Genomic DNA, 27,603 nt, shown 5'->3' with positions numbered 1-27,603 from the left:
ACATGAGTAGATTGATGCAATAAAAAATAATCTGCCAATTACCCTATTGACGAGAATGATAGCATTTCAATTACTTACTTTTAAATAACTTTTCTTAATCGTTTCGCTCCTGAATATCTATTTACATATACTTACGATATTAAAATATAATATAACAATACATAACATAAACATAACATAAACAGCCTATCTACGTCCCACTGCTGGGCACAGGCCTCCCCTCAATCAACCGGAGGGGGTATGGAGCATACTCCACCACGCTGCTCCAATGCGGGTTGATGGAGGTGCTTTTACGGCTAATAGCCGGGACCAACGGCTTAACGTGCCCTCCGAAGCACGGATTCATCTTACTTTTTCGGACAATCAGGTGATTCAAGCCTGAAAAGTCCTTACCAAACAAAGGACAGTCTCACAAAGTGATTTCGACAATGTCCCCATCGGGAATCGAACCCGGACCTCCAGATCGTGAGCCTAACGCTCTAACAACTAGACCACGGAGGCTGTAATATAACAATAGACATGTATTTTAATTGCAGAAAAATAAAAACGGTGCAAATACAGTAAGTAGACATCACTAGGGTCCTGTGGATGGCTAAAGCTGTAGCTTTCTGCTGAGGCTATCTCTGCGAGACACTCATATTTTCCACCCGGCCACTAATCCGCTTGAACGAATGGAAAATCCGCGTTCACCCAAATAATAATGCATGTTGAGTCAAAAATTAAGGACCGACTTTTCCCTTTCGGAATACTTTCCATTTGCTACTTTTTTGTACCTTCCGTAGGTAGATGGGCTCGGGATCCCAAGATAGGCAGCAACTTATTTGAATATAGGGATTACAATTGGCCTTGTGAAAGTAAAATCATTGTTGGATTCATAAGGAAAATGTTATAGGGAATAAATAAACGTCTATGTCGGAAAATGGAATCGGATGGAAATCTCTTACGTGTTACTATAGTAACCTATTATAATTATACTAGCTTTTGCCCGCGACTTCGTCCGCGTGGCTTGTATCTATCTTACGCGGTTTAGATTTTTTCATACAAAAGTTTTTTCCCGCTAACTCCCGTTCCCGTGGGAATTTTGCAATATCCTGTTGCAACTAAACTTTAAGTGCATGCCAAATTTCAAGCGTCTAACTTAAGCGGTTTAGATTTTTCATACAAAAGGATTTTCCCGCTAATTCCCGTTCCCGTAGGAATATCTTAGTGCACCTCTACTGTAACTAAGCTACGTCCCTTCCAAATTTCAAGTGCCTACGTTTAGCCGTTTAGGTTGTACGTTGATATGTCAATCAGTCAGTTTCTCCTTTTATATATTTAGATCAATGCTTTACGTAGTTTATGATTGAGTTATGTATAAAATGTAGGTAATCTTTTGCTCATAGAGTCTTTTTGTTCATAATTTTCGTTGCGTATTTTACAAATCATCATCAGCCCATTAACGTCCCCACTGCTGGGGCACGGGCCTTCCCTATGGATGGATAGGGAGATCGGGCCTTAAACCATCACGCGGGCCCAGTGCGTATTGATGGTTAGTAATGACTGCTAATACAGCCGGGACCAACGGCTTAACGTGCCTTCCGAAGCACGGAGGAGTTCGAGATGAAAACTTTTTTTATTTGTGGTCATCCATCCCATGACCGGCCTTTGCGAAAGTTGCTTAACTTCAACAATCGGAGACCGAGCGCGTTAACTGCTGCGCCAGCGAGCTCCTATGTTTTTAAAACGTTTGTTGTTATACTTATTAATTTCAGTTTTTCATTTATTATTTATTTATTATTATTAAGGCCTTAAATAACACTGGTATAAATGCAATGTCCTGCAAAATTGCATAGGCATATTGACTGCAGGATCAGAGTCTCACTAAGACATAATTAAATTACAAAAATTAAGAAATAGGTAAATACCTGAATTTGAATTAGTAAATTGTTGGAATCCGTGATACCTATTAGGAGAACGCGTGACTTACATCACAGTGTTAAGTATTCGAATCCCAGCTCGAAAAAAACACTAAATTCGACTTGATTACTTGTGGCTCTGCCCACCCCATTAGGGATTACGGGCGTGAGTTTATGTATGTATGTATGTACTGGATCACTCTGGTTTCGCTGCAACATCAAAAAAGATTAAAGTCTCCTCAGAAAAGTCAGGTAATTTATCCTATAAAATGAACTAAGGGGAAAGAGCTAAGAGGATTCTACTCACAATTTATTTCTAACTCGTATATCTTAAGTTATACAGATCCGGAAGTTTCAATTGAGTTAGTCGCCTTAAGAAAAATTGACAAAGTTCACCCTGTGACAATATTGAGGTGAATCGGCAAATCCGTTTTCGTTATAACAATATTTTTAAAAAAAAATCTTATAAAGTACATTTCCATATTGGCGTTTGGATATTAAAAGGCAAGCTTAAGAGGAAATTTAATTTATTATTAATAAATGAACAATTATATTTAGATTACTTGAGGGAATAAAGCTATTTATGTAGGTACATATATTTAGTGCTTTTATCTCAATAAAAATATGAAAAGGTTGATTTATGTAGAATGAACGTAAAGTTATAGTTACGAAGACGTTTGATCTACGTTTGGAAAACACAAACAACAAAGCTTGTATATTTTGTTCGCTGTAATATAAAAAAATCTCATAAACATGTATACGTAGTAAGAAGAGAACATCAACTTTTTGATCTTATAATTTGTGAGACTTGTGTCTAGACTAGATACAAGAGCATCTGTATACGACACTCGCACTTGAAAATATTATAATAATGCAATCAAATGAAAAGGTAGTGGACGGTAGTAGAAAGTATCGGCGTCCGAAGGACGTAATATACGATCCCGACGACCCGATTACTCTAGCCATAGAGGCAGCAAATCAGCTCGCGACACCAAACACTTCAGGATCCTGATACCGACCCCGCCGGCATGGTCGACGATTTCCCTCAATCAGCGCTTATCGCTATCGACCCCCTAGGGTCGATTAATTCTTTCAAATATTTTTCCTCTCAGACGACGCCCTGAGCCGAGGTTCGCGCCCAACTGGGCACCCTCAGGCCTGTTGTCTTAAACGTTTTACCGGGTGAGAGCCTTCAGCGCTCCCCATTTGTCCGGCCAAGTTGTTAATGCCGTCTGCGGCAAATCTACAATAAGTCACGCCAAAAAAAAAAGCAATCAAATAATGTTATACACTAGTACTACTAAATTAAAGAAAAAAAATGCTTATTAGTATAACAATACGACATCAATAAACAGCTACATAAACAATTTATTCAAAATAAACATTACGAGATAAAGACCAAGGAAATTCCAACTTCGTTAAGCAAAAACTAAAACGGACGGGAACGAAGTTTGCTGTCCTCTATATCAGTATACAAGAACCTGAACTAACACAGCTATCTTGGAATCCGGGCATTGTTCGTGGTCGCTTTATTTATCAAACTATACTGGGTCGTACAGTTAGTGGGTCAATTTTACTATCCACTCCCGAGAGCTGTTATATGTTATGAACGAAAACTGGTATACTTGTTACCATAATAGATACACTGTAGGTACGTAGTATTATGTGTGTGTAGTAAAACAATTATGTTCATTTTGCTTCTCGACATTACTCTATCCAAGAGTGTGCCTAATGCCTTCTTTATAGGATGGTGTAAATATTTGGCTTAGTTCATCTTGTGATGGATGTGCCTCTAATTGGGTCGTGTACTAGGTTCAAGATAAATTATGAAATTCTGATTACTAAATAAAGACACATCTAAAACTAACGAAAAACATTTTCTTTTTTCTATTAAACTTATTTATGAATTTTAATCAAGAAAAACGTAATAATAAGTCCGACATTTTGTCACGTTTTTCTATGACGTCACAGAGTGCTTTTTCATACAAATTCCATAGTAATTTCGTGTTTTGACGTTTAGTAAAAAGTAACTGATTTGACTAGTTGGAAACTAGCCTATTGCCACAAATCGGGATATAGTCGTGAACTTATGGTGTTATATTTAGATGGTTCCGAACATTCCGACATCATTATGTAGAAACAAGCGGCAAAGAAAGAGGGTAGACAGATATGTTTACCCTTAGAAAATTATGGATCTACCTACTTCACTCCAATTTCATCAGTCGTCCCGTGACCATGTCACTTGCAACAGTGTTGAAATATTGGGAGTCGTATATTCCTGATAATAACGCGGTAAAAACCCAGTATTATGTGTTTAATATTTAGCTCTCATCTATTTTTTCTGAACATACATACCTACATTTACATAAACTCACGTCCGTAATGTGGTATGCATAACTAAAATAAGTAAACACTTACGCAAAATGCAGTCACTTTTGATGCGAAATCCTAAAATGAAGAACCACAGTTACTTCGGTAATAGGCACCCTATATAACAAGTGACTGACCGCTGAATTGATTCCCAAAGCATGATTCTAATGGTGATATTATTGTTGTCCGCAGTTGGGGGAAGGGGTGGAGTTGACGCTGGGCGAGCTGCGCGCGATGGCGCTCCGTCAGCAGCAGCAGATCGACACGCAGCACCAGCTGCTCTGTGCGAAGGAGCAGCGGCTGCGGTACCTCAAGCAACAGGAGGCGAGGCAGCATCAGGTCAGTACTGCTCACGTCACAGTACCGGCGTGACGGGGCGCCAGCGCGACGCCGCCGGCAGCCTGACATCAGCGCGGCGCGAGCGTTAGCGCCCAGAGTGTGACGAATCCCCTGGATTCAATTTAATTAAACAATCAATAAGATTGTGCCATATCTTATAATATACTCTCTCCCTCGAAGAAGCTACACAAACATAAAAGTTAAATATACTTTTGAAAAATTATGTTACAATACAAAACATTTTATAATACGTAGGTAAACGAAAACGTAATCTTATAGTAAAGTATCTTTTAGTACTTAATAAATCATTATAACATAATGCTACTTGCAAAATTACGATTAACTATAAAACTGTCATGAAAATTACGGAATACAATCTCTTTTACTGGTTTCCTTGAAAGTGGCTTATAAATACGATCGTTTAAAACTAACAATATCCGGTACTGCCAACTTCAAATAATTTCCTATTTGACAAAGTTTAGTGATCGTTAAACTATTGGTTTGGTGGCAACTACGTACAAAGTCGACTGGGAATGACATTTTGCTACGAGGAATTTACGAGTTTTGTAGTTTATTTATTTTATGGCCGTTAGTTTCAAGTAAGTTGCAATTGTTTTAAAGTCAAGCGCATGATTTTGTGAACTTTTTGGAGTTGCAGTGTTATGCACGAAATATAAAAGTTACCGTAAGGAATAATTGCTATTCAGTAACGTGAAAACCATTGTTTTTATTGACACATATTTCTTTTATCTTTTCTAAACATACCTACTTAATAGGTATGTTTAGTATTTTATAAAATCCTTCTTGCAAATTAGTATCTTCTAAAATCAGCTTGTTGTATGTCCGTCGGGTTTATTAGGGCCGGCAAGATTCTGTACGGGAAGCAAATAGAGTTTAATGAAATCCGCCGAGGGAAAGTGGTTTTCATTCATTAATTCACCATCATAAATACGCCGAGAGGCGCGAGAGCCAAGATTATTAACTCTAAGTAAGAGAGATAGATACTGCCAACTATGCTTCAAAGGAAGCTCTTACCTACAATTTTCTGAATTTAAACTTATTGGAGCGTGCTACATACAATTTTGTTATTTATAAGACATACAAGAAAAATGTAGGTCTTGTATTAACTCTTATTCCTGTTTTGTCATTGTTTTAAGTAGTATTAAAAGACTACATATTTATTCTTAGTTGTTAATATGTCCGTTTTTTCTTACCACCCATAACCCGTATCTTTATCTCTCTTTCTTACATATTAACTGTGTATGTTAAAAAGGACTACGAATGATGTAAATAATAATCCTGTCCTAACACATATATCAGCAGGACAAAAGTTAGTCCTTTGTTCTTTCCCCCAAAATGACCTTTTTAATTTCGCAAGGGTATTAAATAAACATTCTGAAGGTCGCTGTGTCTGTGTGCTTTAGATTAGCTTTCACGACTTCATTATTATGATAAAAACCTTTAAAAATACCACCGTTTTCCTTTTCAATTTCATTCTTTGACTCTGTAGGGGTATTAATTTGTTTAATTATTAGACCATTCAAATTAATGAGTTCCTTAAGAAATAAATGCCTATTATTGGGTATTATTCCTTATTTATTATTAAACTTTGAAACGAATTGCATTTGATGATGATCTGTTTTCATAATTGTTTTTTTTTCATAGCATTATTGGCATCAAAGGACATGGCAAACTAGTCCATAGTCATATGAACTGTAAATACATAGCGCACAACGACATCAAACCTATAACAAAACAGGATAGAAATCCTATTTCGATAGCACAAAATCTGCTTCGTTACAGACACCGAAGCTTTATTCGATACAGATGTGTCGATAGGGTTTGCAAATATCCCTCTGGATGTCCAGTTGTTGTGCCTTGTGCCGATCCAATAACACTGCCGTTTGTATTGTAAACCTACACATGCCGACACAACGAAGAAACATGTGTTTATTGAACCAAGAAGATCGAGCTTTTATAAGGAAAATGTAGATAAATTTAGTTCAGAGCGAAGCTTGTTCAGCGATATTGTTTGATGTTGCTAATGTAATATTGTTATTTAATGAAACTATACTAGATAATAATGTTATAAATAATGATGTTATATTTGAAGGTCTATTTGTGCACCTAATATAATAATTTTGTAATTTGTTTTAAGTTCGCATGAAAAAGTAATATCAATAACCATAATTAATGAAACCGACAACATGTTACTAAAATAGCGGTGCCCCAAGACCTACTTATTTTTGTTCATTGAGAACACCTGACGAAAGTTGACCTGAGGATGAAATTCAAGCTGAGGGTTAAAATGTGTTGGAATTCCACTCGGATTTTTAATTAGAGCAAATAATTCGATGTTCATTACGTAGAGAGGTCGGGTTTGCTGGGCGACGCGCGCTTTCTCTTGCGAAATGGACTGTACGCTACCTAATTTGAAAATTTCATTTCTACTTCACTCCTCTAGTAGACACGACGAGATTTGCTGAACTTAATGTTTAGCTCAGCGTTTGAAGTTACTTAGCGTTAGGTTTTTTATGATCGCTATTCCCTATCAGACACGCCCTATCTATGGAGTATTGAAGGCGATTACTCCACCGACAAGAACGCAGCTCTTAAATAAAGAGAGAGATTCCCTATAACCTAGCATGATTAAAATAACAGCAGAACAGATAATAGAGACGAAATATGTAACTTCAATCATGCTAGGTTAAATAAGGCATACATCTGAAATGTTAACACATATCAATCCAGATACTGCATTATGGTAGGCTTATAACGTAAGCTCACGACTATATACCAATTGGGGTACATCCATTGAAAGATGAACTAAGAACCCATGCCTCACCGAGCTTTCTGCTAGACCAACGACATAATATGAGCATGAACTAACTATAGGGTATACAAGACAAATATCCAGCCATCTACGTATCAGAAAGCACAAACAAAACACTGACGAAACACCCACAACCATGAATATTCAAAAAGCACAATCTCTTTGTTTAACTGGTTCCAAAATCGAACTTAGAATGCAACTGTTATATACTAGAGGTGCTCTTCAATTCATCGCCAATAATCAATTCTACGTAGCTTGACGACAAAATGCGCCGGGGGGCGTATCATGTTACGCTTGTCTGAACGTGTGGTACTAACTATTGAGAATGGCTTAACCTATCTAACCACTACTATTGAAAATTGCCTACTGCCCATTCAGAATTGCCCACTGCCCATTCCAAATTGCCCACTATAACAATTGCCGACTTGCGACCCACGTGAATCTATCAATTCAGTTTCCTCATTTTACGAGCTAGAAATGACGGTGGTTATGGTGGTGGTGGTTTACGGTGGTGTTTTCTATCTTATTTTTTGGATTCCGAAATCGGATTATCCAGTTAGAGGAGCGGAGTTTTATACGGTTCATCTGATAATTTAATCAGCCAGTCGACTTTGTATAAAACACGTCTGTAACTGACTGACCTGAACAAAACACAATTTTGGGTTCCGATGAAAATGTTCGCTGCGGGCGGTGGTTATTGAAAAACTAGAACATTCTGAGTCACAGAGTAGGATCTGGTTAGGATCTCTAAGCAAGCTAACTACTTATGTTTTATATCCACAAAGTTTAGAATATGTAGGTATATGTTTGTTCAAATAGGGTTACCGAATGAATGAGTCTAATAGACTGCAAACTTTATGCTGCGATTTATATTTCATCTAGATATTCGATGTTTGAAATTTCATAATTTGCGAGAGGTAAAAATGTATTTAAAAGAATATAATTTTAAAATTGTATATTCGAAGGGGTGTCTATTATTAAAAGCTAGCAAATCGTTACCAGAATTTTGGATTGAAATCTGAGAGTTTTATAACGGAAATTGAAGGATCGTATTAGCAAGTTTTGCAGGTAAAATGTTTTTCTTTTTTATAACATATTTTATCGGTGTTTTGTCTTGTGAAGAATACTCAAATATAACATTAAGTGTAGTAATATTTCGAGGAACTACAGACATGAAAAAAACTGTTAGGTAACGATGGAAATTATTAAAGTCAGTTCACAATCTAGTACAAGTTTTTCAAGAGCTTCCAAATTTAACTTTATACATACATACATACATACATAAACTCACGCCTATTTCCCACCGGGGTAAGCAGAGACTATAGAATTCCATTTAACTTTATACTTAAATACTTAATAGTAATATACCCTAAAGCGATGTTATAAAGTATTCTATTTATAAAGTTGATTTAAAACATTTACCTGGCAGAAGGATCGGGTACAATTAGTAGGGTTCCCTATTTTTTTATAGTAATTAATGTAGCCTATGTTATTCAGGGACAATGTAGCATTCTAAAGGTGAAAGAGTTTTTGAAATCGGTCCATTAGTTGTTGAGTTTTTCAATACAAACAAAAATAATAATATTTCCTATTTATAATTTTACTATAGAAAATATGTCGTTTACAAGTAAACCTACTCGATATTATTAAGACAAATTCTTCAGCTGAACCAAATTCCTGTTCAGTTTACTTCTAACGGCCTTGAACTTTCCTATTTCCTCCATTAATTCGACTTATCTCCCTCATAGTTGTGTATATTTATTGTATTGTTTAACTTAACAATACCACGCGGTATCCAATGATAACACCGCAAAATAATCATTGGGCTCAGTGTGTTTATAATTAAAAACATTTCGTATTCTTCTTCTATCGCGTGGGTTGTAACCAGTAAGGCTTAACGTGCCTTCCGAAGCACGGATCATCTTACTTTCGGACAATCAGGTGATCAGCCTGTAATGTCCTAACCAAACTAGGGATCACAAAGTGATTTTTGTGATATGTCCCCACCGGGATTCGAACCCGGGACCTCCGGATCGTGAGCATAACACTCAACCACTGGACCACAGAGGCCGTATATTCGTATTAATACACTTGTTTATTCTTCTATCGTGTGGGTTATGAGGTGGATGACCGACCCCATCAACCCTAGAATACTTGTTTATTATTATTATATACGTAAAGTGTATGCAATTACGTACCTACTTCTTAATTAAATTAGATATTTTTTTCCTAAGAGTTCTTTACATACTGTTATGTGTCCATAATCTATTTACCTACTTAATGTTAAAATAATTTATCCTGTTGCGTAATCTCTACTTATTTTCCATCAAGATCGTGTTCAATTTAAATGTTAATCTCTGCTGCCATTTTTTGTTTTTCAATTTATATTGGAGAGTTCTTCAAGGAATGCATAATTTGGAACGTTACAGAGCAATAGGATCCTATAAAGCTTTCTAGAAGTATCTAGAAATAAACAAAGGAAAGTTTTGTAATAAATTACATCCCTTTTAGTACAAAATGGAAGAAAACGAAAACAAGGGACCTTACGTATTTTAAGTTTGAGCAGTATTTCAATGAAAGGGATGTTATCATTTTCTGTTTTCCAGTTGATGTCTCTCGCTAATTGGTTTCCTTAATAATACTGGTGAAGGATTTCGTTAATGATAACTTAGTTATTTCCGTATCGGAACGCATATGGGTCAATGGACTGTATAATAAGAAAAATTACAGCAAAGTTATTAGCAGGTATATTCATCAATCAATAATTCCCTATTGCACATGTAACATACGGGTAGTAAATATTAGGGCAGGTAAGACAAGTAAGGCAGCTATACCCAGCTGGTAGTACTTATAGGTAGATATTTAGTAGGTAGACATGGTTGCTTTTCTTAACTCTTAAAGGAAAATATAGAATGAAACTCATTTAAAATTTACTCTCGATGATTTGAAAACAAAATGGCTTAGGTGGTTGGACAATATGAAAGAAATAGTGTGAGGCAATTCCTCGTAAACACTCTAGATACAAAATTAATTGCTTTCGTGTTTCTATTTATTGTTTCCAATGCGGTTTTTATCTAAATAGAACTAAATTACCCGCGTAAATCTTCCTTTCTAGCGATGTAGAAAAAAGAAATCGGACCCTCGCACAAGAAAGTTCTGAAGCGTGTTTTCTTTGAAAAGTTAAACTGAGTCAATTTAGTAAATTCAAGGGACGGTTACTTGGGTAAAAGTTGTACAGAATGCACTTGTAACGTCTTTTATAGTACAAAATAGCAGACAATAAGAGTTGCTGGGTCTTTTTCCCCATTTAGCCTTTTCTACTTGATTTATGAAATATAAAGGGACTTGTATAATAAAGAATAGAACATTTGATTTGGTATATTTTATAAGCACACTAAGTTATGTGATGAAAATTTTACTTTCATACTGTGAACAATAAGTTTACATAATAAAGAAGTTTAGATATAAACGTAATTCTCAGCATTCGTTCTTATTGCTGCTTTAGGGCACTAACGGGATATGGGAATTAACTATTAATGGTCTAAAATATTGAAATTGTATGTATAGGTAGATGGTATTTATATACGATGATATACGATTCTTCCTCCAAATTTTTGGAGTGAAACAAACACAAAAATACTAATATAAAAATACGATTACAACTTTTAAATTTGCCCTGATTTATCCCGTCGAATCGAAAAAGTTTACAGAGTTCGTTTTCATGAAAAAAAAAAACCGTCACTGGATTCTTTGCGGGAATTATAAACAGATAAGGAAGAAAAATTAAATTCGGGCCGGTTTTCATAAATCTGGGCCCGGACGGGCGTAGCCTAATGGGATATTTATCACACTGCAAAGAAATAAACCTTGCGCGATAAGTGCGCCTATAAAATAAACAAAATTGCCTGACGGAGCTGTTTTATTAAGTCTTAATTTTCTTAATTTTTCAAAGCGTTATCCTCGTTTGTCCTTAATTCGAAATAGATTGCGTCTCGGTATTTTCTTAATTAAGTATTGTGCCAATCCGATATAACGTCGCCGGGCGCGTCTTATCTCAAATGCACAATATTTTATTATTTTCTCTCCCTTGCCCTTTGAAATGGCGTCTTGATAACAAATTGTTGGCGGGTTTTGTTATAAAGATAATTTTCTTAGCGATTTAAATATACACTTTGCAATATAGTAATATTGCGCAGTAAAACTTAGTCTTCTTCTATCGTGTGGGTTGTGAGGTGGATGACCAACCTCATCAACCCTGGTGTCAGGGTTACTATTGAGCCGCCAAATGCCCCTGACATGGCTCATGTAACGACTTCTTACTTACATCAGTAAGTAGTAACCGGGACCAACGGCTTCACGCCGTCCGCCTGCCTTCCTAAGCACGGATCATCAAATAAACATTAAAACTAAATCTAAAAAAACAAAACTAGAACTTAATAAACTGAGTACTAAAAAGTAGCAGTAGTTTTATAAGTACGTAAAATAAAAGGTATCTATCTTCACAAACTGTACAGCCTTGTCTCTCGGATATGGGTCATTAGGCGAGGGCACGTTGCGTTGCCGGTATATTCTTTAAAAATACGGCGTCATTTTTTCCTCATTAATCGAGAGTACTTTCACCGGCGCGCTTATAAGAATTCACAATTCTATTTCAAATTCCTTGAAAAGATAATTGTAAACTCAATATTACATCAGAAAACCAATTAAAGAAATGAGCTAAATTTTCCAGGTTTCCATTATTGATGGTGCCATTTTCTACACCATTTTGAACCCTTAGTCATCTAGTAAATCTTTCTTGTCAAAAACTATGATCACCTACATTTTGTATTTAGTTCCATAATATTAACTTTATAATTAATAGGTGTACAGGGGGGTTATAATGGTCACATTGAAGCAATTCATCTAAGGAAGCAATATAGAAATTTGACATACAAATGTCAAATAACAATATTACTTTCTTAGATGAATTGCTTCGATGTGGCCATTTTAACCCCCAAGTGCTTCTATTTTCTTTTATCCCTCGGCAATGTCTCATTTCCAAATACAAGTCAATGCTATTTTTCATGTTCACCAATTATTATCTTTATTGTGTATCAGAATTTGAATTCGGAATTAAGTACTTTATTGTTGTTTTGTTTTGATTCCCGCGTGAACAAAACAATAAAGTTCCGAATTCAAATTTTGAATGCGAGGGAAGCAATGCAAGTCTAATGTAATAAATGTAAAACTTTAAAAGAACCGTCTAACCGTCATACTACGTTGTTTTCAGGTGGCTGTGGAGGGGGAGCGGCTACGACGGCTACGCGAGCGCGTAGAAGCGCAGGAGTTAAAGTTACGACGGCTACGAGCGTTACGCGGCCAACTCGATCGTAACAAGCAAGCTAATATTGCACTTAGTAAGTTTAATTACTTTGATGTTATTTTCTATTATTTTTTTTGTTATATTTTTTTATAGACTAAAAATAATGCTCGTTGATACTTGGTATATTTAATGTAAATATTCCCAATTGGGGTCAGAGGTGCAACCATTTGAAGAACTAAGTATCTGCGATTTACCGAATTTTATTAAACTAACTTGAAGGTAGTGAATTATCGTATCGTCTTCTGTAATGGTTGATAGCCAAAAGAATCACTTTGTGATACCTAGTTTGGTTAGGACATAACAGGCTGATCACCTGATTGTCCAAAAGTAAGATATCCTTGTGTCGGAAGGCACGTTAAGCCGTTGGTCCCAATTACTACTTACTGACGTAAAAGTACGTAGTCGTTACATGAGTCATGTCAGAGGCCTTTGGCGGCTCATTAATAACCCTGATACCAGGGTTGCTGAGTTTGGCCACTTCATAACCCACAACATAGAAGAAGATTGTACTTAAGATAAATAACTCATTGATGCTAGGTCGACACAGGAGATTGAACCGGCCCCGGTCGCTTGAGAGGCAAGCCGGTACACTGGGGTCTATAACGACAAATCATCTAAATTGAAGTAATTCATTTTTTCTAAAGCAATTTTGCAATTTGACATTTGCGCATATAAAAGTAAGTGCACAATGTCAAGAAATGTCAAATAGCAATATTGCTTTTTAAGATGAACTGCTTCAATGTGGTCTGTTTAGCCCCTCTTTAAATATGAGGCTATGTAGTAAAAAGAAATGCTATTTTTTCATCGTTATGCTCAAACAACCGCTACTCCGCTGTTAATCTTTCTACAATAACTTTAGCCGCTTATTATTACTTTCTTGCTTTTGTTTTCGATGACTTTGTGTTTCGAAGCTAATTAGTTCTTGAGTTTCATTTTGTAAGGCAGTTTCGTCATGATGATGATAAGACAATTAAGATTCTTTGCTAGCGTCGGAGTAAGATCTACGTCATCAATTAATATTTTTTCATCTTTTCGTTTTTACTTAACGAAGCAATCGCAGTGAGTGATATAATAATAATAATGACAAAAGAAACTGTACAAACCTAGCAATAAACTATATAGCATCACGCCTGTATTCCCGATGGGGTAGGCAGGGTAGTGTAGTAATACACCCACTCCTCGCCAGTGATGGTTTTTTTTTAAGTCCCATGTAATAGAGAGCGAGCGAGCCTATTGCCATTAACAGGGTACAAATCCTGTCAGGATATGATCCAAACGTAAATTCGAACTCATAAAGTCCAATTCAGTGGTTTATAGCCCGAGTCAGGATTCGAACCCGTGATATACCGAACATTCTACAATCTAGGTAGTTACGAATTGAATCTGCAATTCAATTTATACCGAGTCAATACGAGGATTAACTCGACATCGATTCGAATCTCGTTAGCTATAGTTATAATCCATATTGGAATAGTCAGAAACAAGTTGTCCGAAGACCAATTATAATAAATTATGTTGAACTGTATTGTATTATTAAATACAATATGATAAAATACATTACAGTACAATGCATTATTGTAATACAAAATACAAATAACTTGATCGCTTACTTATAACCACACCCCGGACACTTCATACAAAAAACCTCGTTTTACACAGACACTACACATTGACGTTATCGTACACGCGCATCTGCGTGTGTGACGTCTGACGCCCATACTATTGAAGAATAAAGTAAAACCGAGGGGAGGTGAAGTAAATCTAGCTCGGTCACTGGTGGGGAGCGGAGAGTTCCCATTCTATAGGTACGTAGTATTATTCCTACAGACTACAACAACATCATTCGATTGATTGACTTGAAACATTCCAAGTTAGAATATTCAAGTGTTATAGCCAATCATCTCCTTAGCATTATCCCGTTTTTAACAGGTCCGGTTTTTTACAGAAGCGACTGCCTATCTGACCTTCCAACCCGCGAAGGAAAAACCAGCCCAACAAGTGTTATAGCGAATAAAAAACAAAATTATGTTCGACAAGATCCCCGTGTTTGATTACCTACTTCATTATTTTATTTCAATTAAAGTGCTCAATAGCCCGTCCTTAAATATTTTAATACCAATATTGATTTTATACTTTCCATTAAGGTATCGCAAATGTATCCTCGAAATGCTATAATAATTGATGATCGGTTTCTTTCGTTTCCAATCATTCTAAATTGTTTGAAAAATACTTCGGGTACATTTCGATATTATTAAATTGTGTTCGGTTACGTTTTGTTCGAAAATAAGAGAATATTACACGTTTGTTCAAGGTTTGTATACTGAAAGAAAATGCCGGATGATAAATATATACAACACCAAATAAGCATACACAGAACATGTTCAAAAAGCCCTTAGGAACACTTTAAACTTATTAACTTCTGGTTTCAAGACGTGAGGTGCCGCCATTTCTATTTGTGCAAGTGTTCGTAATCCTCTTAAGGCGAAAACAAGGGTTAATAGGTAGTTGGAAACTCGCCTGTACTAATCGCGTGCTATTATAGTGGTTCGGTGTCGGCCGCCTAAGGTAGAGGGAAATTCTTATGTGTACTGTTGTATATTATGTGTAAAAGAACGGTTTAATTTCTTCATTTTATATTCGGAACTTTTTTATTTTTGTTTAGTTTACGAAGGGAATGTCCAATGAGAGGACAGGTCAGGGGATTTTTATTTGTCTACTTCGACAAAATACCATTTGCAAATATGAACTTTATTTATATATATTTAAATTATTTTAGCTCATATCCTTCATAATATACAACCAAAGTCATATGTACTTGTGTATGTGTAGGTAAATAACATATAGAGTATTAAGTGACATCATAACGCGGATACTGAAAGGGATGATTCAATTTCAGACCATGATCCTGTGTTAATGTTAAGTGGAATTTTCCGTCGCAAAATTGATTATTTTTTTGTGTAGGTATTTTAAAATTATTTTCAATTCTATACTTTCGATGGAAAATTCCACTTGATATTAATTCAGATTAATGAGCTTGCTCATCCCCCGCTGTAATCGTTACGACGTCACTTACACCCCGTACTGTCGAAAATTAATGAAAATGTTAGTGGTTTTTTAATTGTTTTTAGTTCCATACTTTTGCGACGGAAAATTCCACTTCATATCAACTCAGAACGATGGTCTGAATCATCTCAAAGTTTTCGTTACGATGTGACTTACATCCTGTATAGTTTTTAAAATAAACGTATAAGTAGTGTGCCTAGTTTCGAAAATATATTACATTGTAACTAGGCTAAAAACTACGTGTTATAAATGTTTCCTCACAATTTATTATAGAAAGATAAAATAAATGACAACATAATGTAAATTGGGTGTCGTAAAAGGAACAAAAGTTATAGTAGTGAAACTGCGAACAGCCTGTTTGTGGCAGGTAATCGATAAACATCCATTCATAATGAAGCGGGACAGGCGATCGATTCGATGACGCTTTTTTTGGACGTCAAGGCAAAATATCAATTCTAATATCGTAAATGTTAAAGTTACTTTGTCTGACTCTTACCATTTTACACCTATAACGTTTGAGACCGACTGAGCTGACCCGATGAGCAACCGATTTGAGATGAAACCCCTGAAACCTGGATTTTGACCAAAAATTAGGTCAAAATAAAGGTACAGGTCTAAGATACTTCCCATGGATTACCTTAGAGGTCCACACGGACAAAGTCGCTGGAGCAAGCTAGTTCTCAATAAGTAACATGAATTCTCCGGCCAAGTAGTTAATGCCATCGGAGGCAAACCACGTGCAAAGAATAACATGAAGTACATCAGCATTCGTATAGAAAGTAAGTAATTAATTTTTAATTTCTAAACAACCTAACCACGACGACTCTATGCCCATTTCTTTTAAAAAAGACAAACTGGTACTAATAAAACCTGAGCCAATTTTTTATCGTACGTATTAATTTAGATGCGTCGGCAATATAAGTAATTTATTAGCATAGCCTCTCATAGAAATGAGCCCAATGAGGCATTTTAATTTGGTGATAAAATGTTATTAAAACCTGTTCGTTATAAAATATTTTTATAACACATTTTGACCTGTCTGAGATTTTGTCATTTTGTAACCGTTATGGTAAATTTTTTATACCTCCAAAACTTAATAAAGTCATTTGGATTTATTGGGAATGCTTGTATTTGCTTATTGATTGACAATTCTATAGGCTCAGTGACTGATTGCGAAAAATTCAAAGCGTAATTTTGTGCGTTCGCTATAAACCACACCTGTGTAGAATTCTGACGGAATCGTGATCAACATTTTACTTATCTTATTTAGGGTGTAGGTAATAAGGTGTATATCTATCTATATCCATAAAAACATAGGTGTGTGAACAAATTACTAATTGTGGAATTGGTTCCACACCGGACGATTGACACTACTTGACGAAGTGAATATTTCAGTTGATAAATATTTTGACTGTTTTAAATCAAAACTCAGCAGGAAACCACAAAAATTTCCATCAATGAACTGATTTTTCGATTGGAAGTTATGTTATTCGTCATCGAAAGCTGTCATTCGTCTCTCGATTATGGGGGTTCGGTAACACCTTTACGTACAACGGAATAAGAAACTTAATTAAAGTTCGCCGTGGGGAGTTCTTTGTGAAAGAAAAGTTATATTCAGATGTTCGTACTTGACGAATTAAAGAATATTATTTAAGAACCTACCTATCAAAATATAATGGTAGTTCCTTACAAAATTCACATCTAAAAAGCTTTTACAGAAATCGGTGTTTCGTAAAATGGAATTTTCGAACAGAAAAATGAAATAAAAGACTGAAAGTGGCACTTTGAATCGCTTTTAGTTCTGACCATAGTCGATTTGGAATCCATAAACTGAATTTTTTCAGTCCATTTGTAGTTCAAACACTATTCGGTTTATTTTCTTCGTTTTCTATCTCTGTCCATTTTATCCGAGAAAACCTCTAAGCTTCGCCATAAATTACAAGAAAACTTTATTGAAATTACACCTAAATGAATGAAACTTTATTTTCAAAGAGTTAATAAAATCTAATAAGATATTTTTTCTCACAGTATGTACACACATGTACCTATTACAAATTCTGGTCTATACATTGTTTTAAGTTTCATAAAAATAAATAAAAAAAAAAATAAAAAAAAAAAATAAAAAAATTCTGGTCTTTCATTAACTACATCTCAGTATTTGTAATAAGTCTTTAAATGTCAACAATCTCTACAGAAAATCAATTTTAATTAGCGAAACAATATTTTTTCACGGAGACTTACCTCATACCGAAACAAAACAAAAGGGTAGATTGGTCTTTTTAAAGATATACTTTTGAGGTTTCCAAGACTTTGAAACGTAGGGTTGATTTTAAAACGTTTGTAGTTTTTCCTTTGTGAAAAAATAAACCTGTCGTCGGTTGTAAAAAACCTGATTTCTAATTGGTGAATTTTATATTTTGAGACAAATTTTCTTAGATTATGAAAAACGTTAAGTATTATTCCCATTAGGATAGTAACCTATATATTTACAAAAAATATGTTTATGAAGTACCTTAGCAATATTCTATTGGTTATCGACATTGGTCATGTCATATCAGAATACCTTAATTGGTATTCAAATCCTGTCAGTTGCAGCAGTTATGACCACTTATCGACGTAGAACATCGGCTGAGAGGGCTTTCAATTAGTCCAGAATAATCTGGAACCTTCTAGAACACAATCGATATTCACTAAGACGAGCAAATACTCGAGTGTAGGCGCTCGAATAATTCGAATTAAGCATTGTGGGATTGCCAGCGTACTTGTAATTTCACGATTGCTTTCACATCGTTGATCGTCAAGATTTTATACTAAATTTTCGTTCTCGTTTTATGTTCGTTTTTATAAATATAAATAGCCTATATAATTCCCAATATTGGGCACAAGCGTTCCCTCAATCAACCGGAGGGGGGATGGGGCAGTTTTTATAGAAATTATAATATTCAAAAGCCTTTAATTTAAAACTAATAATCAAGACAAGTAGGTCAAGAATAATGTACGTATATAGTTTCTAGAGTCTGAAATAGGTATCTCGGGCGGAAAAAGTGGCACTAAAATAGAAGTCTTATATTAAACATTTAAAATCAGAAGCTTTGTTCTGAAATATCAGTGTTATATTTTAAAGTTAAAAAGTATTGCATATTTTATTTGAAAGTAAGTAACGTTGTTTTGTCGTTGTTTTTTGTGTTTCCTGGTACGTGCAATAAAGTAATTGTTATGTGAATTTGTCTTGTTATGTTGAGGCGGTACATGTGGTGTGTTTTTTAGTCATAAGTATATTTATAACTTAGGGTAACTTAGAAAGAAAATTTAGAGATATTTATAATATTTATTTTCGTATGTTCTTACAGTTTGTTTATGTAAATGTGCCTACTTATGATCATCATCATCTTTACTTTAAGAGCCATGCTATTGTCGGTGTAGCATTCTCTATTTCTCCGTATATAAGGTCAAATCTTTAACGTCTTTATAAGACACAAAATTCGCCTTCTCTTTAATATGGTATGTTCCATGTAAGCTCTTCTTAGTCTTCCTCTCTGTCTTTCTAGGTATTTTACGATATATTTTATGAACACACAACGACATAAGCTCAAGGCTTTATCCCAATTGGGGTGATCGGGGGTACCTACATCCATCGCAAGATGAACTAAGTACCCACACTTCACCGAGCTTTCTGTTAGACCAACATGATAGATGGTGATGGTGATGGTCGTCTAATGGTCGAGCCAACTGTGTTAGTGAAAACTGCACATAAGATAAATCTAGACACGCGGTCGCGTGTCAAGCCAAGTTCAAGAAACAGAACTGACGAGCCGCACCGTGTGTAATATATTTTATTAAATAACTGTATATATTAAATAAGTATAACATCAATAGGATAGAAGGTGGGGTGAATAGTAAATTGGTGTGATTTTGCTAGGTCACTGGATGACAATGCTTCCATTAGGTTGTATCCGATTTGAGTCAAATAGGGTACAAAACTGCCTATTTCTCACTTCAGGTGTCGCTACTGTTGAGTGTTCTTAAATTTTGGCAGTTCTCACTATTTGAGCATAGAGCAATACGGATATATTTGAGTAAACAAACATTTTGCTCTGCTTATATTTTCACACTATAACCATCGCGCAGCGTGTATTTGCAACATCATAGTGTTATATTTATTCCCTAAAGATCGGAAAGAAAAAAAAATGAAAAACTTATTTTTAATCAAAACTGCATTTTTTCCCACTGGCTGCTTTTCTTAACTCATCCTTCAGACGGGATGCACTGCATGTTGCTCCACATTTTATAGCAATTTGTCACGAATTTTAGCTGTACAGTATGGAGAACTGACAAAATTTAGGAACACTCAACAGTGCCGCCGCCTACATTTGAGCTTCTAGTTCTTATCCTCATTGCTATACACTCAAGTTGACATCTCCATTAAGAAATCCCGTTAAGAATTTAATATTTTATTGAGACTTCCCAATAACAGATACTTTGGAGACAAAATTACTGTAGAGAAATTGAAACTGATGGGCTAAATTTCTAAAAGCATATCGATTTGTGTCATGTCAATTGCGTACCTATCTATCTGTTAAATAATTTATTTTCTCAATCATATTTTTATGTAGTAATAGTAGAAAAAACAGACACGACATCACAGAAGGAAAAATTGAAGGAAAAAGAGGAAGGGGACCTAGGAGAACATTTATGAAACAAATAAAAGAGAAGGTGCAGGTCGTGTCGTATCAGTAGAAGGATTTGGCGGTAAGAAGAGAGGAATGGCGATTACTCCACCGACAAGAGCGCAGCTCTTAAATAAAGAAAGAGAGAGAGAGAGTAATAGTAGAATAGTGTTTATAATGCAGAGATTACCTTACCTATTAAACATAACATCACGCGTTTTTGGGTTAGGCAGACGTATATAGTATTATAAATACCCAGCGCTCGCTAGTTTAAGTCCTATGTAGGGTGCGCGAGAGATCATGGAAACCTATGTGATTCAAACATGATCTTCTTTGCGAGTCGATGGCGATCGATACTAAATTTTTGCTGATCAATAATTGGCCACGCTTACGGCATTGTCAGTGGCTTCGTAAAGGTCTTTAATAGTGCAGGTGTTAGGGCACTTAGGACAAAACTTACAAAGTCGAATTCTGGAAGTACCTATTTTACAGCAAGGCGGGGATCGAACTCGTGACACTACAAAGCCTATTAAATAATCATAACTAATGTTAACCGTGTAAATATTTTATTATATTGCCCTTTTACAAGTCCAATGCCAGATAGTCTGCCGTACAAATAGACTGCTCTTGATCTAATAGCGTGACCCATTTACTATTTCAAGCGATCCCAATAAGGCACATCGAGTGAGTTTTCTCGATCCTTATTTATATTTATTATTATTATCTCTACAGAAGTAAAAGAAGACGAACAGGGGGTTAAAAAGGACACATCGAAGCAATTCATCTAAAAAAGCAATATTGCAATTTGACATTTGCCCATATAAAATTAAGTGCGCAATGCAAACCAATGTCAAATAGCAATATTGCTGTCCGAGATGAATTGCTTCGATTTGGCCATTTTACTATTGTAACTTTTAAAATGGAGAAATTATATTTTTAACGTCAACTACTAGTTTAAATGTCGTAGAAAAACAGTTCCTAGGAATTCCATAAACGGAAACCCAGACAGAGAAACGAATAGTGTGATTATACTACAAATAATGATGACATGTGTAATTGGATTCCATTTTAATAAAAACTCGCCATTCCTTTTTTTGTATAATAACATATACAAACACAGCCACATTACTGTTTGTAGTTTTATTTACCTACAATAAACTTTTATTTTTGTGCCATTCATTCGACTTTTCTCTCTGTAGCATTATAGTTAATTCCAATGTTGAACGGTTTGAATGGAAAATTTTCACAATGATCAACAAGCATCGGCCCAATGAATTGAACAATACCACGGATGGAAATGAATGCAAATGTATTTAGTGCTTTCCTGAAGCTTGTGTTCAAACGTTTTATGCATGTTTTCACGACTTTCTCGTTAGTATGATTTATTTTTCGAAGTACTAAGCAAACAAAGCCAAGCAAAGTTATTTTTTAATGCCATTTCTAATTATAGTATTTGTGTTGAATATTTGTTTTTTTTTTAAATTTAGTATTTTGACGCAGTCGTTTGTTTTTGTCGAAGGATGAAGTTGGAATTATCTTATGGTAAATAATTAATAATTTCGTATTCATATTAGTCTACGCTCTATTGGGAACTGTTAAAGAGGAAAATTCATGACGTGTCCCTGCGATTTCTTCCGCTTCAATCACTTCACATTGTTCGGGGAATGCGAGTCGTTTCCAGTCAGTAAATAAAACTTTCTTTCCCAATATGCTCAGTGTAATAAAACTCTGCCTTTTAAAACCCTTACGTACAGAAACAAAAGAATTCTATATAACCAATATAACAGAACTGGGGTTATTCAATTTAAGGAGAGGCCTAAATCGTTCGATTTTATTTCACATTCAAGTAAATATCCAATTACTTAAGGAAATCTCTGTTCGGCAAACGAATGCCTTCAGGATGGATGTCGTTAGGGCGATAATAAAGTTCGTTCGGGCGATGACTACTATTAAGCCTGATAGGTTTTCCAGATTTCACCACTTCACGACGTAGGTACTGTTATTTCTGCTTTCATCAATGATTCAAACTTGCGCCAGTTTATCCTGAGTGCTGAGTCAAACGTAATTTAGTGAGTGCACTCGACTCAAATTTCCAGTCGTTGCTTAAAATCCAATAATGGTTTATATACACTAATCAGTAAGGTTTGTTTTCAACTGTAAATACGCCTGATGGTAAGGGAAATCTCCTCCGGACATATTTTTTTGTATTGATTGGTAAATTTTATGTATAGATTGATAACGCTTACTTACAGTGAAGGTATAGCATCTCCTATCCACGAATTGCTCCACGTCATGTAACGGATGTTTGTCATAATTTTGGTTTTGCTTTCCAGTATCATCTTTTGCGTTGGATGTACCTCCGACTATCCCAAAGGGGAAAAAAATCGTGAGCTTATGTTACGTAATGTCATTTTCGAACCCATTTTGATGATTTAAAACTTACAAGCAAAATAAGAATATTCATAAAAAAAAAATGCTTCAACACTTCACATTTAAAAAACTAGCTTAAGTTCACAAAATAAGTTCCAATAAATTCTTGCATTTAATTGCACAGTGGAAGTGGATTTCGCCGTCACATACATTCTACCTATTCGTTTTTCTGAGTCGAATTATTTTGTACTTTCCGTTTCTTTTGGGAACTTAATTCTTTAAAATGATGCAGCTGTAAGTGGTGGTGGTATATATCGAAGCGAAATATATTTATGCAATGCGCCTCAAATGCTGACAGGACCTTGCCGCTTAAATATTGTGCGTCGATTTTTCCGATGTTTTTTGTTTATGACCTCTTCTCCGCACCATGCTCGTTTATGATGCGTACCAAATGTAAACATAGAATTCAATATATTGTGAATAGCGGCTACTACTATAGCAGCATTAACTTTTTACAGGACAAAGAACGGTATTTGAAGTCCGCTACTAATTGCATTACAAAATTTACTAAACATAGCAACGTCACATTCTGAGAGAACAGAAAGTGTAGCAGAAATAGTAAAATCAGTCAGTCATTAAACAATTTCCTTCACAGCTTAATTAAAACGCAGTAGGTATAACTTGCAACAAGGAATTCAGTTTCAAATATACGAGTACCATCCCTCACATTACACACTAACGAATTTAGTCGTAATTTTGTTAGGAATGCGAGTTTTGTCGCAATGTTTTCCAGGATTCTAAAAGTTATTAAAATCGGAATTTAAGTAACGTTGAATACAGTGAAAATATTTCTGAAATTGTTTATTTTTAACTACTGACTTAATATCACACATAACACAATATAAACAACCTATATACGTCCCACTGCTGGGCACAGGCCTCCCCTCAATCAACCAGAGGGGGTATGGAGCATACTCCACCACGCTGCTCCAATGCGGGTTGGTGGAGGTGTTTTAACGGCTAATAAATAGCCGGGACCAACGGCTTAACGTGCCCTCCGAAGCACGGAATCATCTTACTTTTTCGGACAATCAGTTGATCCAAGCCTGAAAAGTCCTTACCAAACAAAGGACAGTCTCACAAAGTGATTTCGACAATGTCCCCATCTGGAATCGAACCTGGAACTCCAATCGTGAGCCAAACGCTCTAACCAGTAAACCTAGAATATCATCGCGAAAATAATATTGTAAAAGCGACTTGTCTAATATGATAAAGGGTAAATAATATAATGTTTCTTACGACTTGCCTACTTCTACCAATTTTGTCAGTAAAAAGTATTTTTACCGACTTCAAAAAAGGAGGAGGTTCTCAATTCGAGCGTATATTTTTTTTTTTTTTTTTTTTTTTTTTTTTTTTTATGTTTGTTCGGGCATATCTTCGTCGTATATGAACCGATTTTGATAATTATTTTTTTGTTTGAAAGGAGATATACCCAAGGGGGTCCCATGTCAAGGAAGTCAGGATCTGATGATGGAAGACCAGAGAAATCGAGGGGAATTTTCAAAAATCGTAGGAGCGACTAGTGCGTTTGTAAAGTCATATTGATCGGATCGATCTTTAGGCTTCGGGAAAACTTCCCGGCCTTCGAAAACTGGTCAGCATCAGGGAGATACCCTATGGCCTGGCAAAACTATACAACCTGGAGCAATTTTTCTTTCACGAAACGTATTTAAATCTTGATCAAATCCAATCGCCGGTGCAAAAAAACAAAATGGCGGAAAAAAAAGATGGCCGCCATACAAAATTTTGTCGATTTTGGAAGAAGCCCGTTTGGGTAAAAATAATGTATGGGGCGCTTACTCAAAACGTCATGTAGAGTACGGAAATACTTTCTGATCACCAAAAACTGCTCCGCATCAGAGAGATACTCTACGGCCTGGCAAAACTATCGCACGTGAACCAATATTTCTTTCAGAGCACTTATTTAAATCTTGGTCAAATTCCATAGCGCGTAAAAAAAAACAAAATGGCGGAAAAACAAGATGGCCGCCATACACAATTTTGTTTTTTCAGAAAATGTCTCGGGATATAAAATATATATCGGGGTTGTGGTCGGATTGTCATGTTAAGTATGGAAATACTTCCCGATTTTCGAAAACTGCTCCGCATCAGGGTGACACCCTACGGCCTGGCGAAACTATCACACCTGAACCAATTTTTCTTTCACGAAACCTATTTAAATCTTGGTCGAATTTAATGGCCGGTGAAAAAAATACAAAATGGCGAAAAAACAAGATGGCCGCCATACAAAATTTTGTTTTTCCAGAAAATGTCTTGGGGGTAAAAATGATGTATAGGCGTGTGATCGGAACGTCATCTTTGAAAACTGCTCCCGATCAGGGAGACATCCTACGGCCTGGCAAACCTATTGCACCTGGATTTTGTTTGTTTCCACGACACCCATTTTAATCTTGGTCAAATTCTGTCGCCGGTGAAAAAGAACAAAGTGGCGGAAAAACAAGATGGCCGCCATACGAAGAGGGACAGTTTCGAATAAACAGGACACGCGAGCTGCTTTAGCAGCGAGCGAACCACGCGAAATCTACTGTATCTATATGTATGCGTGAGTGTGTATGATAGCAGCTTCCACTGACAACCACATGTGTGTATGTACACATACACATGTGTGTGTGTGTGCGTGTGTGCGCGCGCGTGTGTGTGTGTGTGTGTGTGTGTGTGTGTGTGTGTGTGCGAGCGAACCACGCGAAATCTACTGTATCTATATGTATGCGTGAGTGTGTATGATAGCAGCTTCCACTGACAACCACATGTGTGTATGTACACATACACATGTGTGTGTGTGTGTGTGCGTGTGTGTGCGCGTGTGTGTGTGTGTGTGTGTGTGTGTGTTCGTGTGTGCGTGTGTCTGTGTGTGTGCGTGTGTACGTGCGCGTGTGCTCGTGTGCGTTAGCGCGTGTGTGAGTGTGTGTGTGTGTAAACATGTTCATCAATAATAATTGTGATCACTACTAATAATATATTATATTATTATATATGAATATAAATCAGAAAATCTGTCTGTCTGCATCCTTGCTCGGTCTAACCATCACTTAAAATCGTAAAATAAAATAAAATTTTTAACAAAAAAAAACCGACTTCAAACGCAAAACTAAAAAGCAATAAATAAATTTACTTCGCACAAAGTAATTAGTACGTATTTTCAATTAGTTAATTATTTTATAATTCTGAAGTCGGTGCCAAGTAAATGCTACAACAACCTTACTACAATATCAAATTACTATGTACACACAATATTGTTTAATACCTATATCAAAGCAATTACAAAACAATGTCAAACAAAAAATTACAAAACAATCAGTATTGAAAAATATATGAATCGGTACTTCGTTGTAGCATTTCCTTGGCACCGGCTTCAGAATTATAAAATAATTAACTAATTGAAAATACGTACTAATTACTTTGTGCGAAGTAAATTTATTTATTGCTTTTTAGTTTTGCGTTTGAAGTCGGTTTTTTTTTATTTCTGTACGTTGAGCTTGAAATAGACATACTCGTATTCATTACTGAGGTACTTATAGTAATACTATCGTGTATTATGGACGTACTATAGCGTACCAGTCTTCAAATGACACGACTACAAATGACGCACTGAACTTGGAAAAATCGATACTTAGCGGGTTGCCACTTAATATGTAATAGGTATCATATTAATTTGGCTAACTTAGCTTTTCTTTTGTCAGTTAGGTGCTTATTTATTACACCTACGTATCCAATTTTCGTCAAAACGATGAACAAATTTAGGTATGTTATATTAATCGCAACATTACTTAAGTGCAGTTGTCACTAACACAGTTGCCTCGACCATTATAGACGGCGATACGGCTCACCTATCACGTTGGTCTAACAGAAAGCTCGGTGAGGTGTGGGTGCTTAGATTATCTTGCGATGGATGTACCTGTGACTACTCCAATTGGGATATAGTCGTGAGCTTATTTATAATTAACACATAGTTTAAGACAGACTTATTATGTGTTTCAAAAACAATCTTTAGTATTATGGCAGAAAGTCGTACCGTTGTTTAGAGCCGGCAATGTTTCATTTTAATCACAGCAAAACTTCATTTTGCTTTTGACCCAACATCAGTCAAGGCAATGGGTTTTGCCGTCATTCCTACATTAGCCAGCGCTTACAAATTCGGTTATTAGTGGACTACCCGACACTCCGTTACGACAAATGGCTTACAAGTTTTGCCTCATTACGTAGATTGGGACCATTTACTCCCATGATACGCTTTTCGAGTAATCGACTTGTTTTTGTCTTCCATTAATTATCAACTTATATGTATAAGTATTCAGATAGAAAAACATTTTCCATTATTTGATTGCGTTGAAAGATTTTCCTATTTTAAAATAATTTTATTGTGATTGATATCGGTGGGTCGAATTATTGATAACTATGTAGGTTAGCGCTGCAATGCGGCCTTAGGCTACGATAGATATCTGTTTACAAGTTCCATTCTACAGTCTATTTTCAAAAGAATTAAAGAGTAAAAATGCGGTAGCACTAATTAGGTAGGGTTAGGTAGGTTGATTTGAAATAACCCTACGCACATAACACACTGAATACAAATATGTATCTAGCTGATTTTGGCCACGGTGACCAACCTTGATATTTCTGGTC

At 35.7% G+C, this 27,603-nt stretch overlaps 1 protein-coding gene across 7 annotated transcripts in view; it reads left to right on the top strand.

The window, feature by feature from the left end:
* The window catches only part of LOC126373010 (apoptosis-stimulating of p53 protein 1), a 304,602-nt gene that overhangs the window by 256,943 nt on the left and 20,056 nt on the right, over window positions 1-27,603 (top strand). For all 7 annotated transcript variants that reach the window (XM_050018959.1, XM_050018960.1, XM_050018957.1 and 4 more), the window contains 2 exons: window positions 4,461-4,607; window positions 12,710-12,836. In XM_050018959.1, coding sequence (XP_049874916.1) covers window positions 4,461-4,607; window positions 12,710-12,836 — 274 coding nt within the window. The remainder of the gene's footprint in view (window positions 1-4,460; window positions 4,608-12,709; window positions 12,837-27,603) is intronic.

This window comes from Pectinophora gossypiella, chromosome 15 (genome assembly GCF_024362695.1).
Source record: "Pectinophora gossypiella chromosome 15, ilPecGoss1.1, whole genome shotgun sequence".
NCBI classification, from domain to species: Eukaryota; Metazoa; Arthropoda; class Insecta; order Lepidoptera; family Gelechiidae; genus Pectinophora; species Pectinophora gossypiella.
This window is presented reverse-complemented; position numbering and strand designations above follow the sequence as displayed.